The sequence below is a fragment of the Lineus longissimus genome, chromosome 7 (assembly GCF_910592395.1).
Source record: "Lineus longissimus chromosome 7, tnLinLong1.2, whole genome shotgun sequence".
Lineage (NCBI taxonomy): Eukaryota > Metazoa > Nemertea > Pilidiophora > Heteronemertea > Lineidae > Lineus > Lineus longissimus.
Genome location: NC_088314.1, coordinates 19,320,841 through 19,341,335, shown reverse-complemented (window position 1 = coordinate 19,341,335; position 20,495 = coordinate 19,320,841). Strand labels below are relative to the sequence as shown.

The 20,495-nt window shown below is 42.2% G+C and overlaps 1 protein-coding gene across 1 annotated transcript in view; it reads left to right on the top strand.

Moving 5' to 3' along the window:
- Nucleotides 1–20,495, top strand: part of LOC135491376 (uncharacterized) — a 69,904-nt gene that overhangs the window by 21,583 nt on the left and 27,826 nt on the right. The window contains exons 8-34 of the mRNA XM_064777200.1: nucleotides 459–674; nucleotides 880–924; nucleotides 1,265–1,354; nucleotides 1,606–1,702; nucleotides 2,016–2,122; nucleotides 2,275–2,432; nucleotides 2,719–2,859; nucleotides 3,126–3,152; nucleotides 3,806–3,963; nucleotides 4,223–4,339; nucleotides 4,690–4,802; nucleotides 5,828–6,052; nucleotides 6,432–6,519; nucleotides 8,198–8,314; nucleotides 8,901–8,981; nucleotides 9,231–9,248; nucleotides 12,388–12,544; nucleotides 13,318–13,472; nucleotides 13,766–13,872; nucleotides 14,329–14,425; nucleotides 14,562–14,687; nucleotides 15,012–15,164; nucleotides 15,753–15,917; nucleotides 17,071–17,167; nucleotides 17,848–18,015; nucleotides 18,311–18,424; nucleotides 18,939–19,016. Of these exons, the coding sequence (XP_064633270.1) occupies nucleotides 459–674; nucleotides 880–924; nucleotides 1,265–1,354; nucleotides 1,606–1,702; nucleotides 2,016–2,122; nucleotides 2,275–2,432; nucleotides 2,719–2,859; nucleotides 3,126–3,152; nucleotides 3,806–3,963; nucleotides 4,223–4,339; nucleotides 4,690–4,802; nucleotides 5,828–6,052; nucleotides 6,432–6,519; nucleotides 8,198–8,314; nucleotides 8,901–8,981; nucleotides 9,231–9,248; nucleotides 12,388–12,544; nucleotides 13,318–13,472; nucleotides 13,766–13,872; nucleotides 14,329–14,425; nucleotides 14,562–14,687; nucleotides 15,012–15,164; nucleotides 15,753–15,917; nucleotides 17,071–17,167; nucleotides 17,848–18,015; nucleotides 18,311–18,424; nucleotides 18,939–19,016 (3,215 nt within the window). The remainder of the gene's footprint in view (nucleotides 1–458; nucleotides 675–879; nucleotides 925–1,264; nucleotides 1,355–1,605; nucleotides 1,703–2,015; nucleotides 2,123–2,274; nucleotides 2,433–2,718; nucleotides 2,860–3,125; nucleotides 3,153–3,805; nucleotides 3,964–4,222; nucleotides 4,340–4,689; nucleotides 4,803–5,827; nucleotides 6,053–6,431; nucleotides 6,520–8,197; nucleotides 8,315–8,900; nucleotides 8,982–9,230; nucleotides 9,249–12,387; nucleotides 12,545–13,317; nucleotides 13,473–13,765; nucleotides 13,873–14,328; nucleotides 14,426–14,561; nucleotides 14,688–15,011; nucleotides 15,165–15,752; nucleotides 15,918–17,070; nucleotides 17,168–17,847; nucleotides 18,016–18,310; nucleotides 18,425–18,938; nucleotides 19,017–20,495) is intronic.

The following is a 20,495-nucleotide window of genomic DNA, read 5'->3' as shown; positions in this document are numbered from 1 at the left end:
CGGCGGGTTAAGCCGTGCCATATACCTGGGGGTACTATACATCATTCCCCCCTTCGGACAGAGATGGATTGTCTTCGATCCTACTTAGCACTTCATGCGTCTCAGTACCAAACTACAAATCCAGAGCTCGCATCGCGTGGGAAGGTCTGCCAGATGTATTGTACGCGCCGGTCACCGATCCAAAGGTTGACCGCGCTCAACGTTGCTCAACTTCCACTCTGGGGCCAACGCACCAACCACTGGGCCATAAAGGAATTCCCTTATGGCCGGCGGGTTAAGCCGTGCCATATACCTGGGGGTACTATACAGTAAGCTCTGGTTTTTAGAAAACAGCCAGGGTGTGGACTGAGCGTAACTGAATCGGGCGGCTTGGGTCTTATATGTCGGCTGTCTCCTCATATTCATCCAATGATGGCATCAAAACACACACAAACTCTTCCTCAATGCTTTCTTTGCAGTGCTGGACTACGCTGCACCCCATTGACCATAACCGTCCGCGACCGTGAAGATATCCGCGCAGATCTCCGCGACACCGGCTTCCTTCCAAACGTGATCCACGTCGAGCAAGGTAACGCCATCAAGTGGCAATGGAAGCAAACTATTGTACCGCGAATGATGTACGAGGTGCAGTACTGTTCGAAGCATTGCAGCATCGTAAAGCCGGAGAAAAATGGGTACGTATAAGATTTGGAACTGATCGGTAGGAGGGAGGGTTTGTCAGAAGAAAAGCAAGTCATACAGTTTTCAAAATCAGCAAAGTTCACTTTGGAATCGTTAATGAATGGATCTGCATTGATGTACCTTGAATATGTTCTTTGCTTGAAGTAATACTTCCTAAAATGTTTACAATATTTATCTACGTTTTTCTTCTCGTTCCAGCCATCCAGTTGCCGTATCAACAGGCAACTTTAGAAAAGAATTCAAGTAAGTTCTATCTTTTGTCGCTAAATGAAATACAGCTTTATACAAGTCTCATGAATATAATCATTATTATCTCTTTCTCCACGGAAACAGATTCTGGCGTAAAGTTCTATCTTTTGTCGCTAAATAAAACACAGCTTTATACAAGTCTCATAAATATAATCATTATTATCTCTTTCTCCACGGAAACAGATTCTGGCGTAAATTTGTAAGTTCTATCTTTTGTCGCTAAATGAAATACAGCTTTATACAAGTCTCATAATTATAATCATTATTATCTCTTTCTCCACGGAAACAGGTTCTGGCGTAAATTTCTTGACCATGTGACACTTTCGTGTTTCAGGCAAGCTGGTATCTTCTACTTCATGAGTGACTCTCCTGACAAATCTGCCAAGGCCCATTTCTGTGCAGTCCATGTCAAAGAAATCAAACAGTGAGTCACATGAGTATCAAGCGAGTTGTTTATCTAAAGGTTGCTTCAAATCTCTGTCTTCAGGGAGATAAAAGCCAATGGTACAAGGTGTCGGAAAATTGACACAGGTCCTGCACTCTGCCACATCACTGTCCTACCAATCAAGGTATCAGAGCTTGGCTATGAGATCTGAAACATGGCTCTTGCATTTGTTTTCATTTGAATAACATTGCATTTGAGAACATTTCTGAATATTTCCTCTTCGATTGCAGGGAGCATAGGATAGAGGTGTTGGACAAGTCCTTCAAGCCAATGATCCTTCTGATAGAGGAGGGAGACAAAGTCTGGTGGAACTGGGATAAAATTACGGTAAGTTCCTTAAACCGGAAGCCATTTAAGGCCTTCAGGTGCTGATGAAGTCTGAAGCGTCCTGTGCGGAATCCATATGTTTTATTTTTGCAAAAGCATTGTCAAATGCAAACTTTAGATGCATGAAATTTTTGACTTGAATCTGACTTCAGCAGAAAATGTGATATTTAGTCTACCGTCATTTTAGAAAGTGAGCAAATTTGTCAACTTTTGCCTCGCGCAGATTTCATAATTTGCAGTCATTTTTGAGATAGTATCAAAAACGGGTCATGTTCGATAATTGACTGAGGAAATGTTATTTTCTTACCTCCAGTGCAAGAAGCATCACTGCGTATATCAAATTGAACCCCCGGCGCCAAACCATAAAACCGAGGAATCGTTCAAACCACGCAAAGATGGCTTCAGGTGGCCCCAGCCAAGGTGAGATTTAGTTCAGACAATGAGTGTTAGGGGGCACAACAGCCAGCAGACGGTATTTTGATATATCTCTAAACAACAAAACCATTACAATTGAAGAAGTGTGTTTTTAACTTTGAACATTTCTATAACTTATTTTGTGACCTATTTTTCAGCAAACACGGGACGATGGCCCACTTGTTCAAGGAGCCTGGAGTGTATTACTACTCTGACCATAGCTTCCATGAGGCGGCAGAGTACATCGGCACAATCATTGTTCGGCCTGTGCAGAGGGAACTGCAAGTGCAACTCACTCCCGATGGATTTTCCCCAGGTGTGTTATAACGTAAAATTATTTTAGGGTGATGTTAATTCGGATTGTTTGGCGTCTCTCTTGACGGTTTCATCAAAGATATCAGGTACAAGATATCTCGATGTTTCATCATATTTCTTTCAAAGGATGTTGAATGGGAGTTAAGTGTATTGACTGTGGTCACAAGTGATGCATTAGGATTCGAACCCACAATATTTCCGATTATGACTCTGACACCTTGAAGTCATTGACAACCAACTGCCCCTCAGGCATCAAAAGAAATATTTCAAAATTTTTTCATTTTCAGATATGTTATATGCGAGAACTGGGGACCGCATCTGGTGGAACTGGAACCTACAAGACATGGACCCATCATTCGCTATCATGGAGATCGAGAAGTGTCTCACGCCCATGTCGAGATCACCAATTCAGGACTTCGATTGTAAAAGTAAGTTTCACCACATGTTGTACAGTACATCAAATTTTTTCCTCCTCATTTATAAAAACACTTTCCTGCATGAATTTCTAATGCTAGTTTCACGTTGAGATTTTGGTTTGGCTGGAACCTGAAGTTTTGGTATTGAAATTGAATGAAGCAAAATGTTTGGCAGTCTTAGTTGAAAAAAGTTTACATTTTCCTGGTTATGCTTGAATTGTTTCACTTTTTCACCTTTCCCCATTTCACTAACACATTTTAATCTGCTTGACTCTCAGTTAACCACAAGCTACAATTACTCAAAGGTTTGTTGGGTGTTGTCCCTGTATAGTTTGTAGATTAGGCCTCGCTGTGTTGTATCCTTTTGCTGAGAAAGTGTACTAAATTTGCTGGAAACAATGAAGTACGGTACTCTAGTATTGTTTCTACAGTGTCACCCCAAATAAAAGGGCCAGCCAGCTTTGTCTTATGGGACACTTTCACTTCCAAACTCCTATCTCTAATGCCAGGTGCCTGGTGAGAAGGCAGTTTGTACCCTGTATCTAACTAGCTATTTAACTAAATGTTATAGGAATCGATGTTGTTGTTTTTATTTGTGTAGATTCGTCTCTGTTTAAGTATGGTGGATGCGATTGTTGACACAGTGGGCTTTGGTACGATTTTTACTGGGTAGTCCTCCTGGCCCCCCAAATCTTCTTCACATGTTATAAAAACCTTGTGAATCAACCTTGCCCCAGGAACAATGCCAACAAATTCAGGAAACGAAGTTGTATACTGCACTAACGCCTAATACATCTTGCTTTATTGATTGGTCATTGAGTTTTCACAACCAGAAGTGGTTGTGGACACAGCGGTTGTCAATTGACCGTTTAAAAAGACATTTCCTGGCAGCTATTAGGAGGAGCTCACGCTCCCTCCTGGATCCACCCCTGACTGACCAGGTTGTCCTCCTTTCCAGATAAGTGCCAGTACATCGACGATGTCGCAGCGAGGACTAAGACCACACTCGGCATAGAAACGACGCAGGTTAACAACGTGGGCGTGTACCACTACCGTGTGGCCGACAGCCCTAATACGATCAGTACATCTTCCATTATTGTCCAACCTGGACCCAGGGTAGGTAGTTGTGATCAACCTGGATCCAAGGTTTTAGCTGTGGGGGCAACTAAGCCTGGCGAGAATGCAGTTTGCACCCTATACTTAACATGCTGGCAGCTAACCGCCCTGCTGCATTAGAAACACTTACCGGAGGGGCTTGAACCTTCGACCTTCCATTGACAAGTTGGACGCCTCAACCACTGGACCATCGGGAATGGGATGGAAGTTGATGAGACTTTGCGAAATTTGCTGAATCTAAATTTGAATTTATTTCCAGAACTATACCGTCCACGTCACTGACAAAGGTTTCGTGCCGAAGGTGTTAAGCGTCAGTCTCGAGGACCGTGTCTGGTGGGTGTGGCAAGGGACAACAAAACCTCACAACATTATTCAGGTAACGAAACTTTGTCTCGATTGTTTGGCTCGGAGACGATAGTGTGTATCACTCTCATTTCTAGTTGGGGCTGATTATGGGCCAGTTATTCCGTCATTGAAGTGAAGCTAACTTGCAACATAATACATATGCAGCCCGATGTTATGAAACCTTGCAGACTAAGTTTTGGTCCAGTTCGATTCCTTGTTTGGCCACCAGGTGGCTAAAATCAAAAACACTAACCTGTATGTGAGGCAGGTGAGCACAATGGCCCTGGCCATGTCATTTTGTTGTTAAGATTGAAAAATGTCAATCTATTCACCAAAGAAAGTCATAAAAATCTGATTGCTAGTGTCTTTTTCTGTCACTAGGTGTCTCACCAAGGCATGCACATCAAGGACGGCTTTGTCAGTGGTGCTCCGATCGATTCGCCGTCAGCCTATGTCAGGCAATTCCAGAAAGCTGGCGTTTTCTACTATATTAGGTAAGCAATGTTAGCCTAAAGCGCACTGGTAGTTAGCAATTTTTACCCCTATGACCTACGTCATACAAGGTAGCCTGGACAACATGAAAATCGTGATTCAGAAGCCATTGCTTATTCTCTTAAGTTTTGTGTGTTGAAGGCCTGTTGGGGTTTTCACAATGATGATGATGATGATGATGGCGGTGGTTTGCTCTTCAGAACATGTCAAGATTCACCAATGAAGGCAAACTTGGAGAAAATGAATTTAGTTCAATATAATGAATTGATTAATGGATTATCCGTTTGTGATTTGTGATTTGTAGTTTGACCAAGAGATTAAAACATATTCAGTCGATTCCTGGGTGAGTTGTGTTCGGGTGAAGGGTGATATTTTACAGTGAAACGATTACTAGATTATATTTGAACGGATTTTATTTTCAAATTGCTTCATCCTGAGTTCCCCAGCTGACTGAGAATATTGTCTTAATCTTCTACATCCAAGGCAGGCTTCCAACTGACTGAGCAGCCTGCTCTGATAATGCTTGGGAAAACGTTATTTCACTGGAAGACTCCCAACAACACAGTTTTCCCCACTTTATTGAAAAACTTCCTCCCTTCCCAGATCAGGCCAGCTCGGCATGTTGGAGAGCCTGCTAGATTCTCAGCAAGCTGGGGAATCGATTCTCCAGGGCGTGCTTTGGGTTTGAATTGCGAAGCTTTGGTTTATTAGGCAATTTTTAGTTCTGCATCCTAGGTTTTGTTGTGGCCTGGTGAAATATTCTGTAATGCACATCACATTTTTTAAATATTATGCTTACATTTGCAATAAATACGTTACAGTTTGGTTGGACGGAGATTGATCTGCAATGTCTTTCTCAGTTGACACCGCCTGTTTAATTTGGGTCCCAGTAGGGGGCAGCACCCAACTGAAACTAACTATGATGCTAATCTAAACGTCAAGCAAAGTATCCCGATATATATCTCTTCCATTACTTCTTGGGAAATCTCGTCTCTTTGATAGTAATTCTTGCTCCGTCCATTTTCAGCTCAAATGTTGAAAAGTTCTTTGGTGCTGTAGTGGTTTCCACCCAGTCGAGGGTGCATGAGATTGCGGTCAATGCTACCGGCCATTCCGTCGACCCGCTTCCAATCAACGTGAACGACGTGGTGGCGTGGACGTTCAAGGGTCTCCGCCAGCAGGACGTGGAGCTGATCACAAACGTGGACCAGATCCTAGACGCCCAGCACAGTTCTAATGTTGTTGCTCCAAGGTAGGTGAAAGCTCTTTGACTGACGGCAATAAAGCCCCAAACAGTTCCATGAAAACAAAATCCAGCCTTAACCATTTTGTCGATTGATTGATTGATTGATTGATTGATTGATTGATTGATTGATTGATTGATTGATTGATTGATTGATTGATTGATTGATTGATTGATTGATTGATTGATTGATTGATTGATTGATTGATTGATTGATTGATTGAATGAATCTTTGATTGATTGAATCTTTGATTGATTGATTGATTGAATCTTTGATTGATTGATTGATTGAATCTTTGATTGATTGATTGATTGAATTTTTGATTGATTGATTGATTGAATCTTTGATTGATTGATTGACAGCTGTCTTAATTGATTGTATTTGCAGACGGTGTATGAACCGAGTGTTTAAGGAGACCCCACTTTTCCATTTCTACAGCAAGTCGTTCTGGAACAAGGGAGCCAAAAAGGAACAAGTAAGATTTTGATAAGACCCCAAGAGAATTATTTCCAAATCATTCCCAAGCCATCCCCAGTGGCAGAAAGCAATAATCAAAACAAATGAAGAATAACAGCACATCATAGCATAATACCTCTGAAATAATAGCATATTTTTTCTCCATGGAGTTGGACTGGTCATTAGGAGTGAATCTGGGGATGTTTTCATAAACAACAAAAAAGTTCATCATAAGTCGTCTTAGCATCGTGTTGCTATGGTGATGTTGACGTTATTCATTGTGCTGACGGCTTGTACTTTTAGTAGGAATATGACCGGGGAAGTCGGTGTTGATGCATATTTTACGAGAAACGTCATCTTAGCACCTCAATCTCATATCATTCATAGATCTTTTGCGGCTCAGGAAAGATATGTTGTGGACTTGAGACTGAGACAGGTTGCCTAGACTACTATTTTCTTCATTTCTTCGCCAAATTTTGACCACAAAAGTGTGGTTTTGTTCTCTAGTTCAGACCTCGTAGATATCTTCCCAAAAAACGTATGTCTTCCGTTATTGAGGTAAGAAGTATATGTTTGTGCTGTGAGTGGATGCTCGACTCTATACTGAAAATCATGGAACTGTCTTCGATTTTTCTTGTGTCGTATATATGTCCATGTCGTACATGTCATATCAACCTGTGAAAACTCTGACGTCTTCCTTTAGAAACCGGTTAAACTATTTCTCACTTCCATACTTGTATCTTCTGTGATAAATGAGAGTGTCATACCCTGCAGAAAATCAGGGAACCTCGATAGCTCAATTGGTGGAGCAGTGGATTGGGAGTCTGTGGTTGAAATCCCACTCAAGGCAACTTGATGTTTCTGTTCTAATTTCAGTGTATCTTCTATGAAATATCTCAAACCTATTTTGCATAGTTTCATGGTTTTGAGTTATTCGAACTGTCTTCTTCTACATTGGTTCTATACAAAATCAGGCCTTTGTCCCCTGTAAACTTGGCTATCTTCCCTAGACCTGTGTGGATTCTGAGTTCTTTGACTCAATAGATGCGCGAGTGGACATAGTGCCTGGTTGAAGGCAAATATCGTGGTACTGGTAGACTTTTAGTCTTACCTGTAACGGTTTCCAACTCAGATTATCCAAATGTCTCTTGTGTGTCTGTCTTGCTGTAAATCTCTGGTACACACAAGGAACCTGCTTTCTCCTGATTTTCCCACCCATCCTTAAAATCCCATTACTCAAGTTGCTTCATTCTAAAGAGTGATGTAAATGGCGGCATCCATTGTTTTAGTGCAGTCCTTTTGGCGGGAGTGGCCATGAAAAGCGGTACAGTTCCAATCTTCTGACTCTTCAAAGAAAGTGAAAATAGGACCTTACCTCGTAGTACTCGGTCCAGAAAGCCTTTGGGCCGAATTTACAAAGGGTGTTTAGCTTAAAACAGCGTTTAATGTCTGAATAGACAGAGTCAGGGCCTTGCAGGGTTTCTTCATGAAAACCGCATTAGGCCCTGAAACTGATTATGTAGAATTTACACGCGTCTAACTCTTAAACACCCTTCGTAAATTCGGCCCAGTAAGTTTTAACACATTCAGATGCACCCCTATGACATATTTTCAGCTTTTCGCCAATGTCTCTTGTCTTTTAGATCAATCAAGTATAAATATCAAGACCTTTATTTTTACATCTGATTGTTTTTCAGTCCAAGTTCGAGCTTGAGTCGCGCGTGTCTTCGATCCTGGTGAATGCCGGCCATGACAGTACGGTGGTGCGCGTCGACGGCAAAGGGTTCCATCCACCGAAGATCAACGTTCTCAAGGTAAGGTCATACGAATCGTCTTGGAAAAATACTGATACATCTTTGCATGGAGTTTAATTGATTAGTTTTGCAAGGGCACAATGAAATAGTGCTCTTGTTCTCCAAACTGTTCAGCGTTAGTGACAAAATTTGTTTGAACAATTGGGCCCAGGTCGTCTTGTAAGAGAAACAACTGTTTTGGGACAGACAACAAAGAGCATTGATAAGAAAATTAAAGAAGTGATACTTATAATGTTGAAATTTGACGTTTGTTAACCACTTAAAGCCGTAAGACGTGTATATACGCGAACTCTATGTAAACCGCTCTGCCGTAAGACGTATATATACGTCAGCTGTCAACAGGTTTGTTCCATGTAAAATCCTGTGCTCAAACCCCTATCTAAACAATCGTGGAGAATCCCCAGCGTAAACTGAAACTTAGGAGGCTTCGTTCTTCACCAAAATCACCAGCTGGCAACACTTGATCGATGGCCGCTGCAAAGACAAACAAATTACGTTTTCCTGAATTTAATTCTGGCAGAGCGGTAAGGTAAGACAAATTTTATTGCGGCAGCAAGTGGTTAAGAGATTGTTTTGACATTTTCAGGGCTGCAGCGTGTTGTGGACATGGAAAGGCCTAGCGGACCAGGAACATAACATCATCCATGTCAATGCCCCAGATAGCGAGGTAGGCAACTGTTCAACATATTTTTCTAAGTTCTGACAAAATGTCAAATTTTGTAAAAAAAATTCTCAGCTGAATCAGTGTGTAAAGTGTATGGAATATTTGGTCATTTTCAACTAAAAAATCATAGAAAGGTTATTTATTGGAATTCAGTCAAACTTTATGGATTAAATTGTCACTATTAGTGCAGGCTACGCTATCAAAAGGAAGGCATATAAAAATAAAATTGATGTAATTTTGTTCATTTTCTAGCAACTTAGAAATTCCCTGGTAAAGTACCGTTACCGTAGATTCATTTTGGCTTGAACGCTTTCAATGCTACGAACTTTAAGCTTCTCCAGCTCTAGAGAGTTTTGAAAAATCCTTTTTTACACATCTGCTTCTTGAGGATGAGGGTGGTTATATTGGTGCTAAGGGTTGATTTTCATCGGAAGTGTGGCATGAGCTGCAAGGTCAAAAAGCCATCTGTCCATTTCTTGATGTACAAGTGAGAATACTTGGATCTGGGTTGCTTCTTATTTCAAAGTCCTGCACATTGGTTGTTGATAGTGTCACTTGAATAGTTTTCCAAATGACGGGTTGGGTTGGGTGGGGTGAGGATGAGATGTAGCAATAGCCAAGGGCAATAGCATAGGATTTTGACAGTGGGAGCTGTCGCCTGGATAAACTTTTGGTGAAAAACCATGCTTTAGACACAGCTAGGTCCTCAGAATATTCGGCCTAATGGCCCCGACTTTGGCCTTTGCCGTAGACACAGATGTTGATGTTTCAAGTATGCCAGTTTATGTGTCATTCGTCACCGATAAATTTGATAAGGGCTGCGTCATAAGATATAGAATCGTCCACAGTGTATGATAATTCATGTCCTCCTTAATAGGGCTCCGTTATCCCCATTGATTCTACCCAATACGTGGACGGTGAAGAAGTGAGTAGTGTTTGGCTTTGGGATGCTTTTATATTTGCTCATCATGTTCGTCTGATACGATGTTTTGACTCCATAATATGGTCAGATGATTATTCACTGTAAACTGGCAAATTTTGGTGCCGCATTATTTTTGCAATTCGCAAAAAAAAATTTTAAATAAAAAATTTCAAAAAATTTTCTTTCAAAACTAGGTTATTTGCGAAATCCGCAAAAATAAAACTTTCACAAAAACTTTTTTTTAAATAAATAATTTCAAAAAATCTTCTTTGCCGAATTTTGAAATTTCGCAAATAACCTAGTTTTGCGAAAAATCAAAATTGTGAAAAAATATTTTTGCTACCATTGGAAAACTGAACATAATTTCAAAATTCGCAAAGAAAATTTTTTGAAATTTTTGTGAATTCCAACAATAATGCAGCACAAAACTTTTGCAGTTTACAGTAAATGATCGAAAATCTAGCGGTTTACAGTAAATAATTGAAAATCTGGTGGTTTACAGTATAATGTTCATGTTTAACATATAACTCTTTTGCTGTTGCGACCTATAACAATTATCGGAATTCGACCTATAACAATTATCACTGTGATGAGCAATGAAAAGATCGGTCCAGTGGCTGCGGTCAAATTTTCATGATTATCTATAATGTGAAAGACGTGAAAATCAAGGCGTTAATGTTTTGAGGAAATGTTGGACTCGTTTTTGATCAGGGTTATTAACAGTTTCTCTCAAATAACAAAGTCATGAACTGCACAGCCCCTGTTTCAATTATCACCTACCATTACATCAAGATCCTTTTTTCATTAAACCGTGTGGACAATTTATTACTTAATAGTCTAATGTATTTTTGATGTGAAAAAACATGGAAAGCTAATGGTCCGTGATTGTTGGTACAAGGTTTCCATGGTCACCAGACCGGCGAGCTTGACGGTAGAATATCTGTCAATGTACGTTGATAGACGTATCTCATGTCGGATTTATTTCATCGTGGGACAACATACACGTTTGGATGTGATAACATTCTTTGAATGCAGTATTGAGGGAGCACGAATTAAGCACTTTGAAGAATATTGTCAGTTTGGACTTTTGGAAATAGTTTCAATTTGTCTATGCTGGGGTACCTGTCAGTTTGGACTTTTGGAAATAGTTTCAATTTGTCTATGCTGGGGTACCTGTCAGTTTGGACTTTTGGAAATAGTTTCAATTTGTCTATGCTGGGGTACCTGTCAGTTTGGACTTTTGGAAATACTTTCAATTTGTCTATGCTGGGGTACCTGTCAGTTTGGACTTTTGGAAATAGTTTCAATTTGTCTATGCTGGGGTACCTGTCAGTTTGGACTTTTGGAAATAGTTTCAATTTGTCTATGCTGGGGTACCTGTCAGTTTGGACTTTTGGAAATAGTTTCAATTTGTCTATGCTGGGGTACCTGTCAGTTTGGACTTTTGGAAATAGTTTCAATTTGTCTATGCTGGGGTACCTGTCAGTTTGGACTTTTGGAAATAGTTTCAATTTGTCCATGCTGGGGTACTTGTCAGGGTATCACATTTCTGATGCTGTGCGTGTTCATTGTTTTTTCTTGTGGCTCAAGTAAATGAAAATAAACAATGCCGTAGTGCAGTTAATATGCATGCAAATTTGGCGAAACTTGGCAGTTGTAGTATTTGTATGTCAGTTTACTCAACAGCATTGTTAAATTTATATCCAGTAGGCCTACATGTTTATGTACTGAAGCGTCCTGGATACCGGGTGGCAACAGAGAGAGAGTGTGTCCCCGCAACCACCGCTTAAGTATTCAGGACCCGAGCCACGAGTCCAGAGTCCAGCATCATTATGAAAGGTTGTTAATTAAACAACTGCCGAGGCCATCTGATATGAGGGGGTCCAGCAAGAACTGACCGTGTCAGGTGCTTTTCGCTGGTATATGTCTACCTGATGGGGGAACCTGACATGGTCTACGGTATCAGGTCATCTGGATACCCCGTATCCAGGACGCTTGTCTACATTTACTCAATTGGTGTAACAAAGGTTATAGGCGTTGAAGGAAGAGTGTTTTGATTCATTTGTTTGAGTAATTTTGCCCCCCCTCCCTCCCTCCCGACACCTAATTTGGGACCCTCTAAATTTGGGGTCCCTCTAATTTGAGCACACACACCGTCTTGGTGTTGTTGAGAGGCTCCTAATTCCACATCAGTGGTTGGACATTGATGACGAGACAGGTATCAATTTAAGAAGATTATATGGCGATGGTTAATGCTCGTGACGTCTTTGATATTAGGAAGTAATAGTCTTAGCGTAAATCTAGTCAAAGTAGTCACATGCCTTGATGGAAATGTCGAGTACTGTTTGATTGAGAAATTCTGTATTGAATGAAAAGTGGTGTTATTCGCCGAGGTGCAAAATATACAAAGATGTGGAGCTAATGCTGCTTACCTTATGATTGGCAATCGGTCGTCTCCCTAACTCGTCTGCCTTGTATTCCTTCCAGACTCCACTCAGTGTGATACAGGGCGCAAAGTCCTTTAACAGCGGCAAGCCGGTCGCCAGCAACAGCTTCCTGTACACATTTGACGATACCGGCGTCTTCTGCGTCGCTTCCCAGGGTGCACCAGGTTTCGCCGGAGTTGTAAACGTACTCGGCAAAGGTAGGTTTGAAACCGATTTTGAATGAAACCGATTTGAATACTGGGTAGTGTACTACTCATTGTGAATGATACCACCTGTTCAGTTCTGTGGGATGTTCTATCGTCAATTCATACACCACTCCACCTTAATTTGATTAACCAGTCAAGCAGCACTTGTTTGCTTAACAACAGTTTTGTAAATAAGTATTCTGGGGGGACTGACCTCCCTAGCCCCAGTAGGCAGCCAGTCTCACAGAGAAAACTCCGAAACAAACCAGGTCGTCTGGGCTTGTCAGCTGGGAAACGACAACCAGACAAGGAGCAAAAACTCTGGGAAAAAACCTGACTGAAGACGGAGCGTACCGGCCGTACTGACGTCTGGTGGGCATGCAACAACAGCCAGGGGCAGCGGTAGCGCAGTGGAAGAGAGTCGGCCTCATGATCAGGAGGTCGTGGGTTCGACTCCCGGCCGAGTTACTGCTTAGTTCCCCTACTGGTCGAGTTCAAGAGAGCACCTTCTGGTTGCTCCTTGAAACCCCTGATTGATTTCTGTGGAGACCGGGGTAATGATATGATATCCCAAAGCGCTTTGAGCGAGAACTATAGTGTCACGGAATTGTGCTATATAAAAGACTCATTATTATAATGATGCCTTGACAGACTTCTTTATTTCGTTGTGGCGTCAGACCTACGGTTTGTCGACAGTTTTTCGCTGCTGCACTGAAGTTATAGTTGAGGCAGGTTGAACGCAGAAGAAGAAGAACTGATAAATATTTGATCTTTTTCTTCTGCAGAGGTTAGAGCAGCTCTCCCCGTGATTGTGTCGGACAGGAATGGTGGCGTTGTGGACCGGTACACCCGGGTGAAACTCAACACTACCACGCCGGACGCAAAGATCTACTACACAGTGAGTGGGAAGACACCGGAACTGCATGAAGAAAACATCAGGGTAATTATAGACTGCATTTCAATTTGTCAACGCTTAATCGAATCTACTACATGTAGAACCTCTGTATTAAGGACACCCTAAGGACTGACAAGTACTGTCCTTAATGGAGAGGTGTCCTGATTAGAGAGGTCAAATTGAATGGAGGCAACTAATTGAGGCACATAACTAGTGTCCATAATAGAGGGGGTTGAATGATACTTCTTTATGGCTGGCCCAAGACAAAATCACTCAACTGGTTTTTCGGCGAGATTTGCAGAGTTCTATGATCTGTTTATTTTTTAACCTCTTTGCAGACGTACCACCCTGAGAGAGGTATCTGCCTGCGTCAGCCAGGTCTGTGTATTATCCGTTCTATTGCGGTCAGTGATTCGTTGCTTCCAAGTCACATCATGGCTTCCAAGTAAGTGTGTGTCTTCATTTGAAGGGCTTAGACTAGAGTACTAGGCGTATAGAGGACCAATAGAAGAAGGGATTAAATGTCCAGGGAAGCCTCATAACCTAGTGGTTAGCACTGCTGGCTAACATGCAGTAGGACTCGGGTTAAATTCTGGAAGAACCCAGATTTGTATCTGCGGATGAACGGGCCTGTGTTTTCATGGAACTGGCTCTTTAAAGTCCTTAGAATGAGATTTAAAACTAAGAGTCTCCATCTGTATCCGAGTGTCTATGCCAGGGCAGGCTAAAGATCCCACACAGGGGGTGAATTTGTAACTTGAGATGGGCATCGATCTCAAACTGGACCATGAAGCCTATACAATAATGATAGTGATAACAATAGATCAAGATAATAACTTGGCATTGTATCTTGAAAGAGATTTGACATGTTTTCAACAAATGATTGCTTTCTTCCCTCCAGGAGATTCTGGGTGTTGGAGACTGGAGTTGAAGACCAGGTCGAGTCGTCTGCTTCCGAGGCCGAAGATGAAGGTGTCAAGAAAGAAGCGCTGACGACAGTAAGTACTATTAGATATTGATCCATTTAGCAGTATAACTGATCAAATATTTCACTGTTAGCACTGTTGGCTAACATGCAATAGTGTAGCGAAGTATGCTTTTTATTTCAATGTAATTTCGAATGTTATCTTTCAGACTCCGACGTGGCAGTGGTGGGGTTGCATCCCGAAGATCAAGGGCTGCTTCACGGGTCCTGGCATCATCGAGATATTCTGGGAACCACCGAAGGAGGAGAGCTTGCCCCTCATCCGAGGATACCAGGTGGGTTTGAAATTCTCCAACAATAGTTCTCATCCAAGACACCTGATCAAACACGAGGGCATGGTCTTCTGAACTGCTCACTCTGGGACACAGAGTGACTGGCAACATGGCCAAATGGTGCAACCATGGGAATGAAAGACTGGGGATCAAGAGAGGACAAGAGATGACCGCCACGTTTATAAGAGACATCTGCCTGGTCCAGTAGTTACTGCAGAAAGACCATTTACACTAGATGAAGAAAAAGATCGATTGTTTTGATAGAAAAGTTAGGGACTGTTGTTAGAAAAATCTTTTTTGAAATTGGGAATTTCTTATTTCTTCCAGATCTATCTGAATGGAATCTCCTACTGTGAGCTCTTCCCTCCAGACCATAATAGTCTGAACATCGCCGGATTGGCTGGTGGTAGGACGTATGATGTGTGGCTTGAGGTCTATCCCAACAACGATATGTTCCTTCCTCACAAGTCGAACCATCTGGTAAGTGAATAAGTTAGATTCTGGTTTCAAGGGTCAGTTAGGGGCAAGGGGAGGGAGGGCTTGGCTGGTGGTAGGTGGGAGGACTAGCCTGAGGTCTATTCTCTTGCGTGATAAATATTGTAATAATATTGTAGTGCTTATATAGCGCTTCTCAGAATGATTGCTGTTAAAGCGCTACTCCCCATAAAACTTCCTGAATAACCAGGTCTTTAACCCATTTTTGAATGCTGCAGTGGACTCCTGGGAAGTTATGTTTTGTGGCAGCTCATTCCACAAGCGTGCAGCACCGACAGAGAAACACCTGTCACCATAGGCGGTTTTGGTGCGCTTTACATGCAGTTTGTTACCGCTTGTGGAACGAGTCTGCCTTGGACCAGATTGAAACTTAACTAGCTCATTGAGGTACGCAGGAGCTCTTCCCTGCACTACCTTGTGTGTTGTGGTGAGCAGTTTGTATTCAATACGCATTTTGACTTGGAGCCAATGCAGAGAGTGCAGAACCGGCGAGATGTGGTCACCTCAGTGCTGTCGTAAACTTCACTACGTCCATTTTAGATGCAATTGTAACAAGTTCTTTTCGCATTTTAGATGATGCATTGTGATAAGACAATACAAGCTGGCGGTCCCCTCGTCTCACTGGAAGTGACTGAGGACGAGAGGAGCATGGCCCTGGTCTGGATGTCAATATCATCAGATGATTTCCCCGTCGCTGGATATAAACTCTTCTTGAATGGAAAACAGTGCGGAAGCATGGTAGGTTTCAATTCAGTAAGAGAACTGTCACTGCTGTTTAGTAAATGTCTTCAACACCTTTGCGTAGAAGTGGGTCCATTTCAGAAATTTCTTGTCTCCACTTTAAACCCAATAACTTATTCCTTAACGGGGTTTGTATTTTTCAATTACCAGCTATTTCATAAGGGTAACTGCAATTGGATTGGCTTGAGTTGTAAATTTCCTATAAATGTTCTACTTTGGTGATAGGACACGTCATCAGATCCTGTAGCCGTAAGTACATTGGTCAAGGGTTGGGGGAAATCCTGATCTATTAGTCTACCGTGCCCTGGATCCGGGTGGACGCAAACTGTGGTGTTGGAATCTAAATCCTGGTCTAAACTACCTCGAGGTACAGGGTGGTGTGAATGTGTTGGTGAAAGTCCTCATCTAGACCAGCGCGTACTTGGTCAAGGGTGGTCTGAATGTGTTGGTGAAAGTCCTCATCTAGACCAGCGCATACTTGGTCAAGGGTGGTCTCAATGTGTTGGTTGTGGTCCTGATCTAAACTACCTCATACTGGGTCCTGGTGGTCTGAATGTTTTGGTGAAAGTCCTGATCCAAAACCACCTCATAATTGGTCAAGGGTAGTGACAATATGTTGGTGGAGGTCCTGAACTAAACCACCTCATCATGTCCTTGGTCAAAGGTGGTTTTCAATGTAATAGTGGCAGACATCTTATTTGTAACACAGAGCACAGGGTAAAAAAACTATTTTGATCAGGCTCTTGCATAAGTCAACTAATATCTGGACGTGGTACTTGTCTGATACAGGTGTTGGTCTCGAGTCTCTACTTGAATGCATTGAGACTTGGTGCTTGTTTAAGGTCATCAATTATCATCCTCGCAATTCTCAGCTATTGATTAGTAGTTAATTAGTTCCATATCTACTAAGTAATTAAAACATCTGTCGTGTGTATAATCAAAAAATCATATCATATTGGACTATATATTTAGCGGACTTCTTTCTCCATAATTGATAAACCAATCAGACTAGGTATTTTTTATTGCAAGGCACTATTGTAACTATTCTGTAATCATCGCTATAAATCCTCGGTGCTCTTTGGAAGGGAACTATTCAATCAGGAGCCACTTTACGACTCTTCGCCTGAGTGTCTATTATTCATATCTCCAGGTCGTGCCAGATGACGATAGCAATCGTTGTAAGGTGGTGATTGAGGAATGTACGCCCGATTACGTTTATCGCGTTGCCGTCATGGCAGTGCCAAAGGGTAAGTCCTCTCATATCCATCTCGTATCTGAAACATCAGATAGGTAGACAGAATCACCAAGAGAGACCTGTGGGAGAGAGGAAATCGGGAGAGAACTGCAGGTCCTATGGGGGAAGTGGAACTAGCTTGGCCACACCCTGGGAAAGCCTAGAAACAACATCACAAGGCATGCACTTGGTAGAATCTGCAAGGCAGACAGCGCCCAGGCAGGCCAAGGACCAGATGATCTACAGAACAGGAGGTGTGGGCGATGGTGATGAACTGGACCCAAGTTGAGAGACTGCCCAGCAAAGGAGGAATCTTGTTGGTGACCTATGCTCTATTTGGAGTACCAGAGTTTCGTCAAGTTGTTATTCTTGTGCATTTGTTCTTTTGAGGAAGGGAGAAGGAGTCTGTTGCCAGATTGGAACGTCTGCTGGCCCTGGCATAGGCACCTGATCCAAGGAATCATGGTGTCTGTGTCAGTCGGGCCACACCAATTTGATGCCTTGATGCCAAGTTTTCTTTGTCTTTATCTTCGACTAGGACCATAATCGCTGTCTCTTAAAGGGGGGGGTTATCTGCTTACAACAGTGTCGGCAGAGGGAGGTTCCACCAATAAAACCAGTCAATACAACACATTTCAGTGTTTCATTCTCATCGCTTGACAAGCCAACATCATCCACATTTCGTCATTTCAGATGAGAACCAGAAGCCACGTCTCTCCAATCAGTTGGAGCTCTCCCTTCCACTGGAGACACAAAACATCATCCTTCCACCCGTCGACCTTCGTGAAGATGACCCCGATATGTACCGAGAGTACATCGAGGTCCGAGAGGGCTCTGGGTACCTGCCAGCGATGGATAAAGGTAGCAGCAACGTTCCTATATTTTGATACCTACCGTACCGTCTGCTGTTAATTATAGGCAGACTCTGTGCATATTTGAGTAGTCTGCCTCCCATACCAGTACCTCTGTCCATATGTGAGAACTGTATAGCTTCATATGTGAGAGCACTGCACACATGAGAGAGTGTCTGTGCTCATATAGCTGTGAGTACCTTTGCCTGTATCGTGCGAGCGTCTCTTCATACGTAAGTTAACCCCTTTGTCCATATAAGAGTATATGCCTGCTTCTTAGACAGTTGCTTTCTTTTCTTCAACAGGAGAACCGGAACCCGAGGCGAAGAAAGTCGACTCTGATAGTGAGGAAGAGATTGAGCGTCCCCAGGTGGCACCTGTGAAACAACAGACGGAAGAAGCTGCGCCACCACCACAAGGTAAGATTGAAGAAATTAGAAGTCATGATTGAAATTAAGTGGAATTTCCATAAAGCTTCCCTTTTTGTCGTTGACACAGGTTTTCATTCTGCTAGGTTGGAAAGCTGATTTAGTTAACGTCTGCTTCCAGAGATAGAAATTGAAATTAAATGGAATTTTCATAAAGCTCCCATTTTTGTTGTTGACAATACCAGGTTTTCATTCTGCTAGGTTGGAAAGCTGATTTAGTTAACGTCTGCTTCCAGAGATAGAAATTGAAATTAAATGGAATTTTCATAAAGCTCCCATTTTTGTTGTTGACAATACCAGGTTTTCATTCTGCTAGGTTGGAAAGCTGATTTAGTTAACGTCTGCTTCCAGAGATAGAGGGGTTTTGCAGTATAGCAATAAAAGGTGATTGTTAGTTATTTTGTGTTATCAATAATGGCGTAAAAATAGACATTGTGATACATGTATGGTCAGATAAAGAATGTTTTTGCGAATATATCACAAATTTCATCTTATGTGCATGTAGAGGAAACCGAGCCGGAGCCCAAGCAAGAACCGGAACCGGAACCGGAATCAGAATCTGAGAGCAGCTCAGAGAGTGAAGGTAGAAAACAATGATACCCTCTAGCTGTGCTTGGAATGGATCTTCCCATCTCATACCCCCCCCCCCCATTCCTAACCTCAGAAAAGGATATGAAAATGCCTAACTTCAGAAAAAATACAATTTCTTAACGACCCTTGACGAATTGGAGTAGAGTGTTTTAGAAATGAAGTGTACTTTTCGATTGGACGTTCCCTCTAACACATAATTTGGCATCCTTGGCAAGGACTGGCAATAATTCATGTCACTTTGTAGAACTTGTTTTCCTTGTTCCCCTCTTCAAGTATAACTGATTATGAATACGGGCGGATTTCACGCTAACTTCCCTGATTACTTGCCTTTAACATGAAACCATTGGTCAGAGATCGTTCCGAGTTGCCTGCATGTGAGTGCTAACATATCAAGTGACCGATGCTAACTGCATGCCCTGAAGATAGTCTATGCCTGCTTCCAACTATTTCCAAGTCCTCCCTCTTCTGTCTGTGTAACTGCATGATATTGTGAATTCGATGAGTCTTAAATTGGGGACTGTGTGGATTTTTTGGTCTTTGAACCATATTGACGCTTGGTGTGCATCCAAAAGACAGGGTCACACCATTCGTCATATTGGTTGAAAGACGTGGCTGGCAGGGACATGGGTGACACATGCACACTATCAAGGACAGCACTCCGATGGACAGCCGACAGGAACAGAACCAGTGGCTGTCCGAAAGAGACTTGGTGTCCGTCAAAAAGAGACTTGGTGTCCGTCAAAAAGAGACTTGGTGTCCGTCAAAAAGAGACTTGGTGTCCGTCAAAAAGAGACTTGGTGTCCGTCAAAAAGAGACTTTGTGCAGTTTTGAGGCTGGTCGGACATATGGTCCACTGCTTGACCAAAATGGGTCCGCTGTACTCCCATAACGGGACTTGTCCTTATGTCCGCGCTTTTGATTCTATCACTTAAGGATTAAATATTTCATTTTGAGAGGACATGATGCCTGCAAGTTTCCGGGAATGTTACTCCAGAGTCACTCCCCAAATCCGAAATACATGTTTATCTAACAAAACATCGATTTTTCAACAGAGGAAGAGATCCAATTATCTGAGAGGTCCGGGGATAGTTTATTGCCTGTCGCAGATACAGTGACAGTGGCAGCTTCATCATCATCATCATCATCATCGATGATGTCATCATCGATGTCATCATTGTTGACGTCGTCGTCAGGTGACCAAGGTACAACCTTCTTCGTGGAAGTGGTTCATTCTGAATTCTGTCTTTTATTTTGTGTTGCATTTCATGACGAGGTATTGGGTTTTCATTCTTGCATTCTTTTGGTATAGGTACTCGTGCTTTTCATCATACCATGGTGAGGTGTTGAACCTTTATATCTAATCTATTTTCTTCATTAAAGGAGGAGTCGTGGTAGTTATGTCCGGGCACTAATCATATTTACAGATATCTTCTGTATCCTCTCAGACTGCTACAGATGTGAGTTTTCAGCA